This window comes from Cariama cristata, unplaced genomic scaffold, assembly GCF_000690535.1.
Source record: "Cariama cristata isolate BGI_N322 unplaced genomic scaffold, ASM69053v1 scaffold32915, whole genome shotgun sequence".
NCBI classification, from domain to species: domain Eukaryota; kingdom Metazoa; phylum Chordata; class Aves; order Cariamiformes; family Cariamidae; genus Cariama; species Cariama cristata.
This window is the reverse complement of record NW_009618845.1, coordinates 44312-59639: the sequence shown is the minus strand read 5'-3', so window position 1 is coordinate 59639 and position 15328 is coordinate 44312. Positions and strand designations below refer to the sequence as shown.

Below are 15328 nucleotides of genomic sequence, written 5' to 3'. Positions count from 1 at the left end.
TTTTTTTTTTTTTTTTTTAAAAATGATGAGGGTGGTGAGACACTGGAACAGGTTGCGCAGAGGTGTGGACACCCCATCCCTGGAAGGGTTCAAGATCAGATTGGACGGGGCTTTGAGCAACCTGATCTAGTGAAAGATGTCCCTGCCCATGACAGGGGGGTTAGACTAGATGATCTTTAAAGGTCTCTTCCAACTCAAACCACTCCATGATTCAGTGATCTTACGGTTCTTGACATTCCCTCAGGCAACTAACTGCTCTGTCTAGTCTACTTTGTGTACTTCAGATGTAGTGAGCAAAATCCTTGGTGAAATGTCCTCAAGACACTCGTAGGTTGTTCATGCTGTAGAAACGATTAAAGTATCATACTGGAGCAAGCTGATGTAGCACAGCAAGATCACAACTATGTGAGCATAGTATTACCAACAAACATTTTTGACTATCAGGAGAAACTGAATGCAAGCTGCAATACACTTAACAGTAATCAGTGTCAATAGCAGACTAATTCAACAGAAGATTACAGTTAATTTCCTCAAAAAGTTACCTCACTGTGATTTTAAGAGTATGCACGCCTCAGTTTAAAAAAATGTGGTCATGCAAATGCCCACAGAATTGTTCATACTAGACATTCATGTTTTAAGTAACTAAAACCAGCAATCTACACAGGCAATTGCATGGTATTTTGTAAGTGCACTTGCAATACAACGTTTACGTTTTTTTCAGAATGCTCACAAAGTGAAACTTGTTTCATTTCTTAAGCTGAGAAAGAAACAATAGTTTTCCCAGTATAAATGGTATTTATATTTTTTTCTTATCAAATACTCAAATGTATGAAATAAATGGAAACAACAGTGAGTCTGAATTACTGAATGGCATTAAGATCCTTCCTGAAATTCATTAGGAAACAGTGTATTTTATTGTTTTATTTTAAAAGACCATTCCCTCTCATCTTTCTTTGCATAGAAAAGTAACACCAACATATTGTCCAGACCAAACCATCTCACAAAGACATGACACAAGTCCATAATATAAAAAAATAGGAAATGGACTTTGACACCTAGCATTATTTAATGTGCTGTGGGTCTTGCACTGAAAAAGTGTGAACAAACAAAACAAGGTGATTCTTCACATCAACCAAGCTGCGAAAGTCACTGTTGTAGAACACTGAAAATAATTACAAGCCCCACAGCTTCAAAAAGAGACTGAGCAAAGTCACAGCAGGTAGGGGGAATCCATCATAGGCTATTAGACGCAAAGACATCATCCCTGTCTCATGAAGTCCCTGAGTCTCTAGCAGCTCAGAAAAATATGTGGAGTATCGTTGTCAAATTCTGTTAATATCATTAGATTCTGTCAAGATGACCGAGGGTGTCCAAATGCAAGTAAAGAGGAAAAATTACTTAGTACTGCTACTGAGTCTAGAAATACAGTCAGAATTCAAGACAGCAAAGTGCACTCAGAACATTTTTAAAAAGTTTTAAATTAAAATTAATGTATCATAGCTTACACAATACATAGTACATATGCACTACTATGCACATATAGTTCCTGGAGAACAAGTCTTACAAGGAGCGGCTGAGGGAGCTGGGGTGGTTTAGTCTGGAGAAGAAGAGGCTGAGCAAGGACCTTATCGCCCTCTACAACTACCTGAAAGGAGGTTGTAGCAACGTGGGGGTTGGTCTCTTCTCCCAAGTAACTAGCGATAGGACAAGAGGAAACTGTCCCAAGTTGCGCCAGAGGAGGTTCAGGTTGGATCTTAGGAAGAACTTCTCCACTGTAAGAGTCATTAAGCATTGGAATGGGCTCCCCAGGGAGGTGGTGGACCCACCATCCCTGGAGGTGTTCAAAAAACATTTAGATGTGGCACTCCAAGACATGGTTTAGTGGGCATGGTGGCGTAGGGTACATGGTTGGACTTGACGATCTTTGAGGTCTCTTCCAACCATAATGATTCTGTGATTCTGTATGTACTACACATTAAATATGTAATTATATATACAGTCATATACATAAAATTTAAATCAGTATCATCATGAATATGAATTCACCGCTTTGCCTTTAACTTCATGGAGGTATCTTTAACTTCATGGAGGTTGCTGCATACTGCTGAAGTTGTGGATATTTTAATGTTCAACTAAAATAATTACAGTGCAACTCACATGGAAAACTTTCATTTTACTATATTGCAAGATGTAGCAGTGGATGATTCATCCGAATCATCTTGACTGTATTTTTTCCACAGAAAATGTTCATTTTTTTTCCAAAGAGAACTTTCACACACTTCTCTCTCTTCTGTCACTGGGGGATGAGGTGCTCTTTCACATAGCTTCTCTATGACTGCTACGTCTGTGAGCTTTCTGAGGCTCTCCTCATTCTGCTCATTTAGCATGTCCCAGAAATCTTTTGGTCTCTCCTTTGATTTTTCTACTTGCCCTGAAGGAAATCTCCTTAGTGATTCCATAGGCCCATTTCCATCATTTCTGAAGAGGTCATTGAGAATAGAGGTATCCCCAAGTAAGTCCACAAAAGACTTTTTCCTAGAAGTCTGAGCTTTTCTCTCCCCGTTTTCGGACTGAGACAGGGATCTTTTTCTTGGCAGCTGTGTTGCTTCTGAGTCCTGCTGTCCTCCACAAATTTTTACAGGCAGCACCTCAATTATTTCTGATTTACTGCTTAATGAGCCAGATGCCATAAAATCCTTGAATGCCTGACTGTTTCTCCTTTCTACGTGTTGAGTAGCAACAGTGAGTGATTGTTTATATTTTGCACCAACACACACATCTTGCAAGTAGGAGTCATTGTGAAGCTGCTCTACTTCTACTTTACGGCTCTGCTGGCTCTGTGTTTCTGTAGTTCCACTCAGATGTAGCCCTTTAGCTGATGAAGATCTAGACTTAGATCTTCCAAAATTAACAACGGATTTTCTCTTTTTAGAGTGTGTTGTACCCAATTCTCTTTCCTCACAGTCATGTGAACCTTGTGCTGGTATTTCAACTGGGAAGAAAGACTCCATCTCTGGATGCTTGGAAATGTAGAATTCCTTCAACATCTTCTGCCTTGTTTCTGATGTAGCTTTTGCAATATGTTCCGCAAGTTCTTCCACAGATCCCATATTAAAGTGGGACACCATTTCCTCAAATTGTCTCCTGTAATTGTCAAGAAGGAAAAATGCATTATTTTGACACCTTTAACTGGAAACAAAAGCACCTTTCAAGCAATTCATCAATTCATTCAATTCACCTACTTCACATATCCCAGAAAGTAATCACTACAAGTAACTACCATATTAGGAGCATTGTCTGATTTTATTAGCAAAGAGAAGAAAGAATAATGACCTTAGAAGAACTGAAGTGACTTCTAAATCCCAAATTCCAGTGTGGTTTCCTCAGTTTATGATGCAAAGACTTACTTTCAGTGCAGGTAGGATACCGTACTGTAGGACCAGATTTCAGAAGGTATTTAGCTACCAAAAGGATGCAGATGGACAGATGGCTTTTTTTGGGGTGGGGAAATAGTTGCTCAAATTCCTTTTAAGAGATTTGCTAAACAAGAGCTGGATAAACACATCCACAGGAGACAGGGATTGTCTCCTCCCATCCTATCCACTGAGCTATGGAATATTTGTTTCTGCTAAGAGGCCAGGCTCTAACTAAAGGAGATCAGCCTAATTGAGTTAGCCACAGTCTGGAGTCAGGTAACCTAACTGGAAGGCTAGAGAGGTGGGTTTATGCTCCCTGGTCAGAGAAAGGATATGAAACGTGTTGCCTTTCCTGTATGAGGGCCCCAACAGGCAGTGAGATTTAACCCTGTTTGGCCTCAAATACTGCTGGACTGGCTAGCTCCAACTGTACCCTTTGTGTACGGTCACTGCAGACAGCTTCCCATTCTGCCTTACAACTCCAACACAAACTGAGGGACCTAATCATCCTCATTCATTGCACAGCATATCCAGATGTACTACAAAGTTTAACTGCAAGCCAGGTGCTAGTAGATGACTTCCTTAACGTTTAAGAGTGAATGAGCTTAAGCTTTTTGCTAGATATGGCTTTAGGACCTTGGAATAACATCCTTAGTCACTTCATTGCCTTTGAAAATTTTACATCAACAAATTATTGATAACTATGATTATGATTTTGATCAGGAAGGATTCTCCTCTACTTGCCTCTTAAATACTTAGAATTTTCAGTATCTATAATAGTAAGCATGTCTGGCACTTCAACAACAACAGTTGGGATAGCTGAGGCCAGCTGGCTGTTATGACAGGTTCTGAACACTTACATGTATTACCTAGATACCAACTCTCATACAGTAACTTAATTGTCTCAAGGCCAAATTAAAAATACACATCAAATCTCAGTTCTATAGGTTTGCCTACTTAGCTACAGCTTTCTGCTTTCTATCTTCACATACCATCTGGCTATTACTATTGAACTTTTATCTATATACCAATGAAATTTAAGTATTTGTATTAATAATAGCAATTGTATGGGGAAAAAGGGAAAACAAAGAAATAGAAAAATTATCATCCTTCCAAAAATGAGGGTGGAGACAAAACATTACAAGAAATATTTAAAAATACTGAGCCCCATGTTAAAAAAATAAACACAAAGTCCAATTTTTTTTTTAATAGTCTTTCAGTGAAAGCGACTAGATCTGGGCAAAACCAGTAGTCAGAAGCTCACACTATAAAATTTCTTTTTTCTATACAGTTTAAACATTGGTTTGTAGTACTGCGTGACGCATATACCATGAACAATCATGGTCATCTGCACAGCTATGTAATATATTACAGACTGAATCAACACGTTAAAGTGATTTATTTGAGAGCTCAATTAACTTTATTAATCAATTATGGTACTCTTTGTATAGTGTGAGTGGAAGTTTCCCATTAGTTCTGCTCTTCTCATAGAAAATAATCAGTATTCCCCAAGCACAGCTGAAACAAAGACAAAAGCAACTGCCCAGAGGGATGTTCATTTCAACCTTAGAATTTTACTGCCATCTCACCAAAACGGTCTCACCTGCGGATTCCTTTGGGTGTCTTTCCAACCAAGAAGGTGGTTGAACCTACTCTGTGTACTTTTTTGTTTTTCTGGGTCACAGGATGCATAACATATAGGTGATGTTGATTACTGTTTGCCAACATTTCTTGTCCTCCCTTAATAATGTTCTTCTCTGATGTGTTGTCTTCTGCGTTTTCTTCATTTTTCTAGTACAATGAAACATAGAAATTGACAAAATAGCTGTGTCTGACATAACGATGAGCTCTGTTGCACCCAATTCTGTCACTCTTAGCCAGCACTCAATGGTTTCAATGCTAAGACTGGAATTCAGAGCTGCACTATAGACTCCCTACTCAAGTCATTCACTTTGCTCACTCAGTCACTTTGCCTCAGACACTGAAGGCAAATCTTTGTTCTCTTTAAGGCAGGACATTTTTCCAAACAGGTCAATTATGAGGCTAAAAGAAAGAGCTCTGTAAGTTCTCTAATACAAAACCAGAGGCTATACAAATACTTAATCCTGTGCCACAGGACCAAAATCTCAGTTACAACCTACAAATATTACTATAAATTAGAAAATGCCTGTGTCAATATCTTATAGTCTTAATAGATAAATTAATCCAGAAAGCTCTTACGTATCAAGACTAATGAATTAATTGGATTCAGGGCTCCTTGCTTGTTAATGTATGTTACAAAATTTTTGCACAGTATGTATTCAGAACTCTTAGTTTAGCAATTTAACACTCAAAGAAAAGCTATAAATAATCCCAACACTTCAAAGTCACCAAAGTTAAGGTAAAAACACCTCTGTCAGTATCACAGTCTAACACACACACAATTATTCAGAAATGTAAAGATATCTCTTTGAAAAGTACCACTATACTCACTTCTAAAGGAACAGAAAAAAAAAAATTGCACATTACAGTTTCACTGTGATACTGATAAGATTAAAACACTAACAATCACATGATGCTCCTTAAATGGAGAATGCCAATTTTAAATGTAATAGTCATAAAAAGCTGATGTTTTAATCAAATTCACAAAGATTGTGCTATAGATTAACTCATCATGTATTGACAGTCAGTGTCTTGCACAAAAATATAATCCTATTTACACCTTAGCTATTTTTCAGAAATTCTCACCAATTTTTGTCAAAATTTCCCCTTTGCCAAAACCAAAGCCAAGGGAACTATGAAAATTAAAGAACGTGTTTGAAGAGCGAGGAGAAAAGAAAAAAAAAAAAAACAAAACCAAAACGCAACATTACCTTTTTTTTTTTTCCTTTTCAAATGAGATCAGGGGAAAGAATAACTGCTGAGTGATGTCCTCAGTCCCCCTACTAACACTACTTTATAGATGAAAACACAAACTCTGTTCACACCTTGTCATCTGCAGTTCAAAATTTGGGTTTGGTTCTACAATGTTTCTTCCCAATGTGTTTCTATTTGATCCATGTTCACTTCCTTTATTTCCATGGGCTGTTCACCATGTTTTTGAGCTTTAGGATCTCACATCTGTTCTCAATCCATTACTTTGGCAAGTAACCTCAAACTAGCAGACAGAGAGATGTTAATATTAAGGGACCTACATGCATAAGTTTTCACTCTTCAAGCTAAGTGCACAACTCCAAAGATTAAAATTTCACTGCACTATTAAAAATTATACTACACAAAACTGAAACCAAGGCCCCAATTAAGATAAAAACTGTATTCTCCCAATAATGTTATGATTACAGGAACAAAATTATGATTGAATTAGCAGATGTTATCTGCAGCATAAATATTCTACAGTTCTGTATACATTTAAGATGTCTACAATTTTTTTTTTTAATCTATGCATGGATAATACAGAACCTTACTTGAAAAAAATGTATTTTAAAAGAAGAAAGCAATGCTGGTTTTAAACTACATTTATTTTGATGGAATTTTTGCATGAAAAATATTCATAGTATTCTGATCTCACTATGATAAGACCTAGTGTATTTGTCACTCTGTCAGGAAATCAGGATTGTATCATTTAATTCAAGCAAGTATAACTTGCATAGAATACACGCCTAACCTTGTCAATGCCTGCCTTAAAAGTACTTTAAAACCTCATAGATGTGCATCCATCTACCTCTTACTAATCAAGGCCGAAGTGTATGACGCAGCAATACTTTGGTTTACAGATCTGTTCAAAGACAAAAGATTAAATATCTCCTTTGGAAAAAAGCCAAATATTGTAAACACACTGAAAGTCATAAAACTGCTTGTCTTTGCAGAGAACCAGAATTAACGTAAAAAGTACTGCTAATCGCAAATAAATTCACAAATGGTGTATTTAATTCTGGAAGTAAAAAATTTTAAGTACTTTGACCCACACTGCCACACCCAAAAGAACAGCAGCAAAATACCACCATATACACACAAAGAGCTCCTCTTCTTCTACCTAAATTAGCTGCTCAAAGTTTTTTCCTTAAGGTAGAAAAAGTTACTATAAACAAGTTACCTCAAGAGCTGCAGGAGCTAATACCAGTGAAAGCCCATGGCCACTATGTGTTACTCCTGATAAACTCAGCTCTCTGGAGCAAAGCCAACTGGTTAAATGGAACCCAATTAGGCTGAAACACAACAACTGGCTCTGTTGAACTTGTGAACATTTTAGAAAGTTTGCTAACTTAAATCCAGCCCACAACACCCAAATCCAAATTCTTTTAAAAAAAATTATAAGCATTTCGTCAGTAAAACAAGAAAACTTATTTCAGTTTTTCTTAAGATGTCTTCATGTTCGCTGAAGGTCAAATCTGAAGTTTGTTACTTTCAGTGACACACAGATGAGGCTCTAAGTAGAGGTAAGCTTTACACACATAGATGAAAATATTCCCAGTATCTTTTTACTAGCATTATCGTTAAAAAAATTAAAAACTCGGTCAGCATTCCAGCACTGTCAACATTCTTCCCTCTCATGGTTGATTTCTTTCCGATTCTCTTTCAACATTCGCCTTCTAACTCACCAATTGAAATCTATTTCTTGATGAAAATTTCCTTTCAACAACTTCATATTTTCTGCTCCTCAAGCACTTTCTCTACTTAACTATTGTGGTGTGTCCCCATTATTTGCTCCTACATGAAATCCCATGTTGACTTTACAGCACTGTTCTTGTTCACCTGAATTATCATGTACATCATATGCGTAAGAATCTCAGAAAGCAAGACTGAAATTAACACAATTTGATTAAGCAGGAACCCCTAACTCTTCTTCTTACACTACTGCTACTAGTATTTTTAATCTATTTATATCATTGAAAGTCAGATCCTTTATGAATTAATAAATATTATGACCAAAAGAACGGAACAATAAAGGAAACAAAAATCCTTCAACACAAGAAGTATTCTGTGCATTTCAAAGTGTACATTAACTTACAGTACTGTATATTAATTAATATACCTAGGTAAGTACAAGTGTTGCTGAACCTCTTGAAAGAACATTTTAATGATCTAAGATCTGGCTACAGCATTTTCGAATCATTGTTGGAAAACTGGAAAGACAATAGTGAGTACTCCATAACCGCAAGACAGACAGACAGACAGAAAGGAGAATTAGGAAGAACAAGCCAGGTTTTTTTTGTCAAAAAAAATCCAACTGTTTTGCCAAACAGCAAGTCTGGATTTGCTTTACGGTTCAGCCACATAACTACTGAAAAACGTTAACCAATTTAACACAGGGAGAAGAAAAATAGACAAATGGCACAAATAGCAACACAAATTCTTTCTCCTGGAACTAAGATTCCATCCAGTACCTACATAAGTAATAGCATGTTCTTCTCTCACACTAAAATGAAAATACGCTTAGAAGTTTCAAATACATGATTTTGGGCAAGTTATTCTAAACTACAACCAAAATCACAGTATCGAAATCCAAAAGCATTCTTGCCAAACATTATACCATCACACATATACTGTGTGTTAAAACATATTCTTCATACACTGCATAGCACATCTTCTGATTAGCCTTCTGAAATAGCTATGACACAAAGCTAAAGAAATACTTGGTATAGCATACAGTATCTGATATATACATTTCAAAAGAATTTTTACAAAAAAGATTGACAGCAATCATGAAAGCAGTTAGTCTTTACTAAATGTTTAACTACATTAAAGACAATATGCATTTGCAGTGCATACTGTGAAAGTTCCACTGCTCTAAGTGGAAAAGTTGAAGTGAAACTTGACTATATACTTATTGGTTGTCTGATAAGTGTGCCTGTACTGAATGATCTGTAACACCATTATATGCTTCTGTATTCTTCATTTTCTCCTTTCTCAAACCAGTACCTAGGCAGGGGAAAAAGGTACAGTAAAATAATTTCTTTGACATCAAAGATAAAAAATTGATTGAATTACTGAATGTAACATTTTTACTACTTTATCCAACTTTCTGAATTTCCACTTTGTCAAGAAAATCTTCACAAAAAGTCCAAAAGAAATAAACAACTTATTTTCAAAAGCATACATATAAGATGAAGGCCACAGATGCCAGTTATTTAGTAGAGGGCAACATTTTTTGGATTCAAAAAAATTACATCAGAAAAGGTTACACTACAGAAAATATCCTTTTAAATGGAAAGAAACAAAGTTAATGAAAGTACAGTAAAATGAAATTGTGAAGTGCTATTGCAAACTAGGGCAAATAACATGTAGAAGTGCAGCCACTCCTTCCTGTTTTACACTGGTTTTCTCATCCTATCCCCTCTTCATTTACTGTACTTACTCTGAAGAGGCTTTCCACATATTACAATGGGAAAGACGGATTGTTGTGTAGTTGTGCAGAAAATAGTTTCTAAAGTATTCAGAAAACCCAGGGACTCTTACCACACATGAAAAAATACTTCAAAGAAAATATTTATTTCCACCTTTCATGTTCCATTTAGTCTATGGGCTTTTAACATAAACACACTATATCTTCCTACCACAGAAGATCTCTTCCTCCATTCCTTTTTTAGTTATTTATGTATCTTATTCTTAAAAGTATATATCAAGTTTTGGATATCAATAATGAGTTTCCATTTGTTTAAGTTAGGTATTACACACAGGCTGTAATCAAGAGTCCAGCAAAAATGGTAGCATCTGCACATTTAGAGTCCCACACCTGTTCAAATTTAAGGGTAATGCTCTTCAAGAAGAATGAAGACACACAGCTGAGCATCAAAAATTTAAGTGCCACAATGCAGCAATCACCTCTGCTTAGAGCCTCCATCTTGAATCTGTAACAACTCTGGGATCTGTTAGCTCCATGTGACCATGTCTCCTGCTGCATAGGTACAGAAGTTTTAAAAATAGTATATACCTACCAAAACCAATTTTTGTCTTTGACAGGACAAAACTTCACTATCTGTTCTTTCTACAACAGGCATAAAGACGTGGCTCTACACTCTGGAGTGATGAATGATAATTCATGTATAAGCATCCTCAGACATGACTGAGATGACTGGCTACCTTAAGCCTGTGACTTCCCTCTTCTTCTCTTTAGCCCCTTCAAGCAAAGCAAAAGAGAACACATTCATCTTTGTAAGTACAGCAAGATGAAAACGTATGGGAGAGTAAGTGAGCAGAGGCTCGGAGTAAGATGAGTAGAGGAGAAAAAAAAAAAAAAAAAAAAAAGAGAAACAGAGATTCAGGGATTCTTGTTTTTTAAACTGTCACATTTGTGGCAATTCCTCCAGTGAACAGACTTCGAGGATAATGAACTTCCCTCACAAGCCTGAATCTGAAGTTGGCGATATAATCCTCAGACATAGCTGTACTGCGTCTGAGTACCTTCCTCTCTTTTATTGCCTGATACCCAAAGTATCACTATGCTAACTATGTTGCCAGATACTGACTTCCAGTCAGCAATAGCCCTCTCTGACTTCCCAGCTCACAGCTGAAACAGTGTTAACAGGCTTTTCTCTTCAGGTATGCATGAAACCGCTACTGTCAGATATCTGGGATACTTTCCATTGCACAGTTTCATTGTTTATTTTCATTTCTAAAACAAACAAGAAAGGCCTTCTCAAACCTCTAGCTGTCTTGCCATCACCTAAACTACACAAAAACATGAAACAGTGAATTCAGTATGACTGTCCTCTTAAAACACAGTTTACAAGCAAATAACAAACCCTTACGCCATATTCTACTTTATATTTTCCCACTCCCCTCAAAACCTGAGAAAACACATGACTTTCCAAATATATTGTGAGTCGCAATGGGTTTTGGATGATTGTTATTATTTTGATCAGGTGATACTGCATTCCAGTGAATTTATCTACTCAAATTACAATTCTAAATTATTTCAGCTAATCTTTTTTCCCCCTTTACAGTTTCCTTTGTTTTTTTTTTCCCTGAGAACTTTTCCCATAGCATGTATGAATTACTATGACCTTTCTATATGCTTTTCTTGAACATATGTTATTCCTAGATATTGTTTTTATTTTACCTATGTTTTCTTTACTTGGCAGGACATATATAAATACCCTGAAATGTTACCCAACTGTTCGTTCTTGGTCCTTTTTTCTTCTCTCTTCCACACGTACACATATCAAAAAAGAATTTCTTCCTAAATTATTCTGCATGTCAAGGAAGACAAAGTATAATAGTGACCACATAAAACTTCATGTAGTTTCTCTAAAAATGAGGTCCACACGGTCAAGATAATAAAAAAGTTACCAAATAATGAGGCTGTCTCTACTTTCATCTGATTCTTAGATAAACCAGAATTGCTTTTTGGCTTACAGAGGACACACTACTGAACAAACTATGTACTTCAGAGGGTTATGGCGAGTTACACACTGCACAGTTTGAAATAAGCCTTAATCTTATTATATTTTAGAACGCTTTCTGATGTGGACATTAATTTTCCCTCTGAATTTAACTTTCTTCATTGAAAAGCAGTCTCACTCAGACTGAATTTTTCTACTGTCCTAACAAAACAGGATTGTAGAATGAGAAATAGTGGTAATTGCACAGCTAATGGTCAGCACCTCAATTGTCTTAGAAAATGAAGTTAACCTATCTTAAAATTTGAGAATACTCTAGGACAATCACATTTATACTCAAACTTTCTGAACTAAACAAAGCAACTCAGGATGTTAGCTGTGACTGCAAATGTATCTAATATTTGATAGTATCACAGTAGACCAACAGCTGCAATATTCTTCAAGCTACGAAACTGTTAAGACTTATCCTGGGTCCAAATTATTCCTCCAAAATAGTCTGCCAAGATAAAAAGTCCAGTATTTAGCTATACCTGCTGACAAAAGCAAAGAAATTTTATCAGACTAATATGTAGTTATTTTCCCCTCGTTGTCATATCTAGAACTACGTCAACTGAGTATAGATTGTGTTCTCTCTATCTCACATTTAGTACTGAGTCTGTTTCTTCTCCAATCAGGTAACAGAGCAAGAATTTCTCATTGGGTGCAGTTTTATTTAATTTGTTGACTCTTTAACAAAAAGAATTCCTATAAGCCATATCACTTTCTTGCACCAAAGACCTGATCATAAATCAACATAGTTATTATTGTTGAGAATGAGAGGAGATAATTGGTCTGTCTCAGAATGCAAAGCTAAGGTAATTGCTTATTCCAGCAGAAGTCTGTGGACTTGTACCTATCTTCTTTCATCCCCTCACCCCTCCATCAAACAGTAGCAAAACTAAAAGCCATGCACGTACACCACAATGAAAATACAACTACATGCTTCACAGAATGTCACATATGAACTCATTGCATTAAAAACAAAAACAAACCAAAAGCCATACTGAAATTGTTAATTCCATTGTTAACTGAAACTGAACTCTATAAAGCAGCATTAAAGGCCAATCATTCGGGAAACAATATTTTAAAGATGAATAACATTCCCCATCCTAGAAGAGCAAGGATAATGGAATGTTATCTCCCAAAAGCCTACTCTTTTTAAACAGCTATCTAAACTTGTTGAATCTAAAAGCTGTGCAAACACACTGCCATCACAGTTACTATAACTGATAGAAAGTCTTTGTTTAAATAATCTACAAAATGTCAATGTTATACAAATAAGATAAAGAGGAGTTCTTAATGACACAACTTTTGTATTTACAGTATTCTCAACAGCACTTAAATCTGCATTGGAGATACAAAGGGCACGTTTTTTCCTAGGCTGACAGCATGCTTAGTTCTCTCATTTACACCACATTGCAATAACATAAAGAGGGGTTTACCATTAATCCAGGTTTTACTACAAAGCATCCCGTTATTTCTCTGTCAAACACTGGCAAGAGTGCCAAATGTCTGTCATCCAATTCAGCGGATTAAGTCTTCTTTTATAGTGTGATTCTTGTATGAATTTATAAAAATACAGATATAGTTTCTTAGAGCTGGTCACAGTCTATATTTTGGCCTGAATTCATCCCGCAGAGGTTGAATATGACAGCTGGCAGGAAGCTGAGGGGAGAATACATCCTCCCCCTTTTCAGTCACCACATTTCTGTTGCCATAGTGATTAATCCTCAATTGAATGGCTGTCTTTGTACATTTCTTTTCAGTAAAACTTTAAGTAAACTTAAGTTGAAAACATGTAGTTGACTAAAAAAAAAAAAAAAAGACTCCACATATTCAACAGGTACAAGTTCTTGTGATTAATACTTTTCCACATTTTAAAAAGTGCAAATTAGCTCTAATGTGGGACAGCATCAGTTTTTCAAATTATTTAGTATGTCCTGTTCTCATTTTTTGTCTTTTTTTTTCTGAAGCCTCCAAGCTTTCTCCAAAGTCTTCCCTTGCTCCAACCCCCCCAACAAGATTCCTATTGAAGGAATACTACACAAATTCAGCTTTATAGGAACTAGAGAGACGATTCCACACTTCTGTACTTGTGTAAAACTTTTCACATAGACTGTTTTTGCCAATTAACACAGAAAATAATTAGGAAATTAATTAAGGAATGCAGTCATTTAATTCAGAATAGACTAGAAACATTAGAAGATATTTAATCTTGCTCCTGGGAGGCTTCTATTTCTTCTGGTAGCTAAAAAAGAGCTTCACAAATAACAGTGCAAGCTACCCACAAACCAAGATAAATAAAAAGCTCCTGTACTGAAAACCAGCCAGGTTGCTTTGGAAGCTGGAACCCACCAGAAAAAAAGGATCAAAAAAAAAAATCAAAACGTCTACAAATACTTAGTAGGTGATTAAGGTATTAGAGGAGTTGTTAACACTTCCATTTTTTCCTAAAAATTAATAATGTCAGAATAATTTTCAGCAAAATATCACATGAATGACTCAAGATTTTTTTTTCCTCCCCTGAAAGGCTGAAATAACTGTAGGTCTGCTCTGAAAATTAGTCTGGTTTTATAAATCCTTCATAGCCAGTCTAAATGTTCATTTCACATGTTTTCTTTCAGAAGCTTTTGTTTTTAATATTTTTCTTTCTGTAGTTACACAAGATAGTTCTTCGTTTTGGTTTTCAGCTATCTTCTTAACAGATAGTGATGGGATAAGAGACAATAACCTTTCACTTGTTTCATGAAAAAACAATGAATTTTTAACGAAGTCTATTTGCACACACGTGTAAACAGATTTAAACTAAAATGCAGAACACAGACTACCCAATGTCATTAAATCAGGCTAAAACCAACAAAATAATGCAGGGAAAAAAAAGTTATTTATTCTAGTAGATTAACTTTTAATATGATCTTCTTCCCTCACACTTCCCTCATGTAGAAACATAAAAGACCAGAAAACTCTTCTTACAAATAATCTTCCATGGAATAGCGTATCAAGTGTATTTTGTGGTCATATGCATAAGGAAGCAACAAAAAATAGTTCTCAGTAGTTTTCACTAGAGTGGGTATCCGCTACGTTAAATGACATGTATTTTCTACCTTCAGATGTTTAGAATACCGAAGCCTGGTGTGATTCTCCCTATATCATAGCATCACAGATCTGAGTATAATTTCTGCCTTAACACTTATGACTTGCTATGAAATATTACAAATAGCCAGAGATCTCAGATTGCAAAGAGAGACACTTGACTACTTTCTGAGACAATTAGGTTCTGTACAATAAATTTTCAGGACTACAGAGGAAGTTGAGACATATCATTAACCAATAATACAGTACAATCTGTATCTCCAAAATTTCTTCAGGAACAGCTGTCTGCCACGCTTCTGCAAAGAACAAAAATTCCTGGCTTTGTTTTGATCACTGAGGCTCTTAAACATGTCTAATTATTGACACTTCAGTGCTTTCCACATAAGCAGCACTATCAGAAACATCAACTGTTTGAGGAAAGATTATCATACTGTTCCTGTGTAATTTCTTCTCAAAAATCTA

At 36.0% G+C, this 15328-nt stretch overlaps 1 protein-coding gene across 1 annotated transcript in view; it reads right to left on the bottom strand.

Moving 5' to 3' along the window:
* Nucleotides 1–2168: 2168 nt before the first annotated feature.
* The window catches only part of LOC104162313 (DNA excision repair protein ERCC-6-like 2), a 57399-nt gene continuing 44239 nt past the window's right edge, over nucleotides 2169–15328 (bottom strand). Inside the window, exons 18-19 of the mRNA XM_009701013.1 lie at nucleotides 5020–5207; nucleotides 2169–3144 (exon numbers count right to left, since the gene is read on the bottom strand). Of these exons, the coding sequence (XP_009699315.1) occupies nucleotides 2169–3144; nucleotides 5020–5207 (1164 nt within the window). The remainder of the gene's footprint in view (nucleotides 3145–5019; nucleotides 5208–15328) is intronic.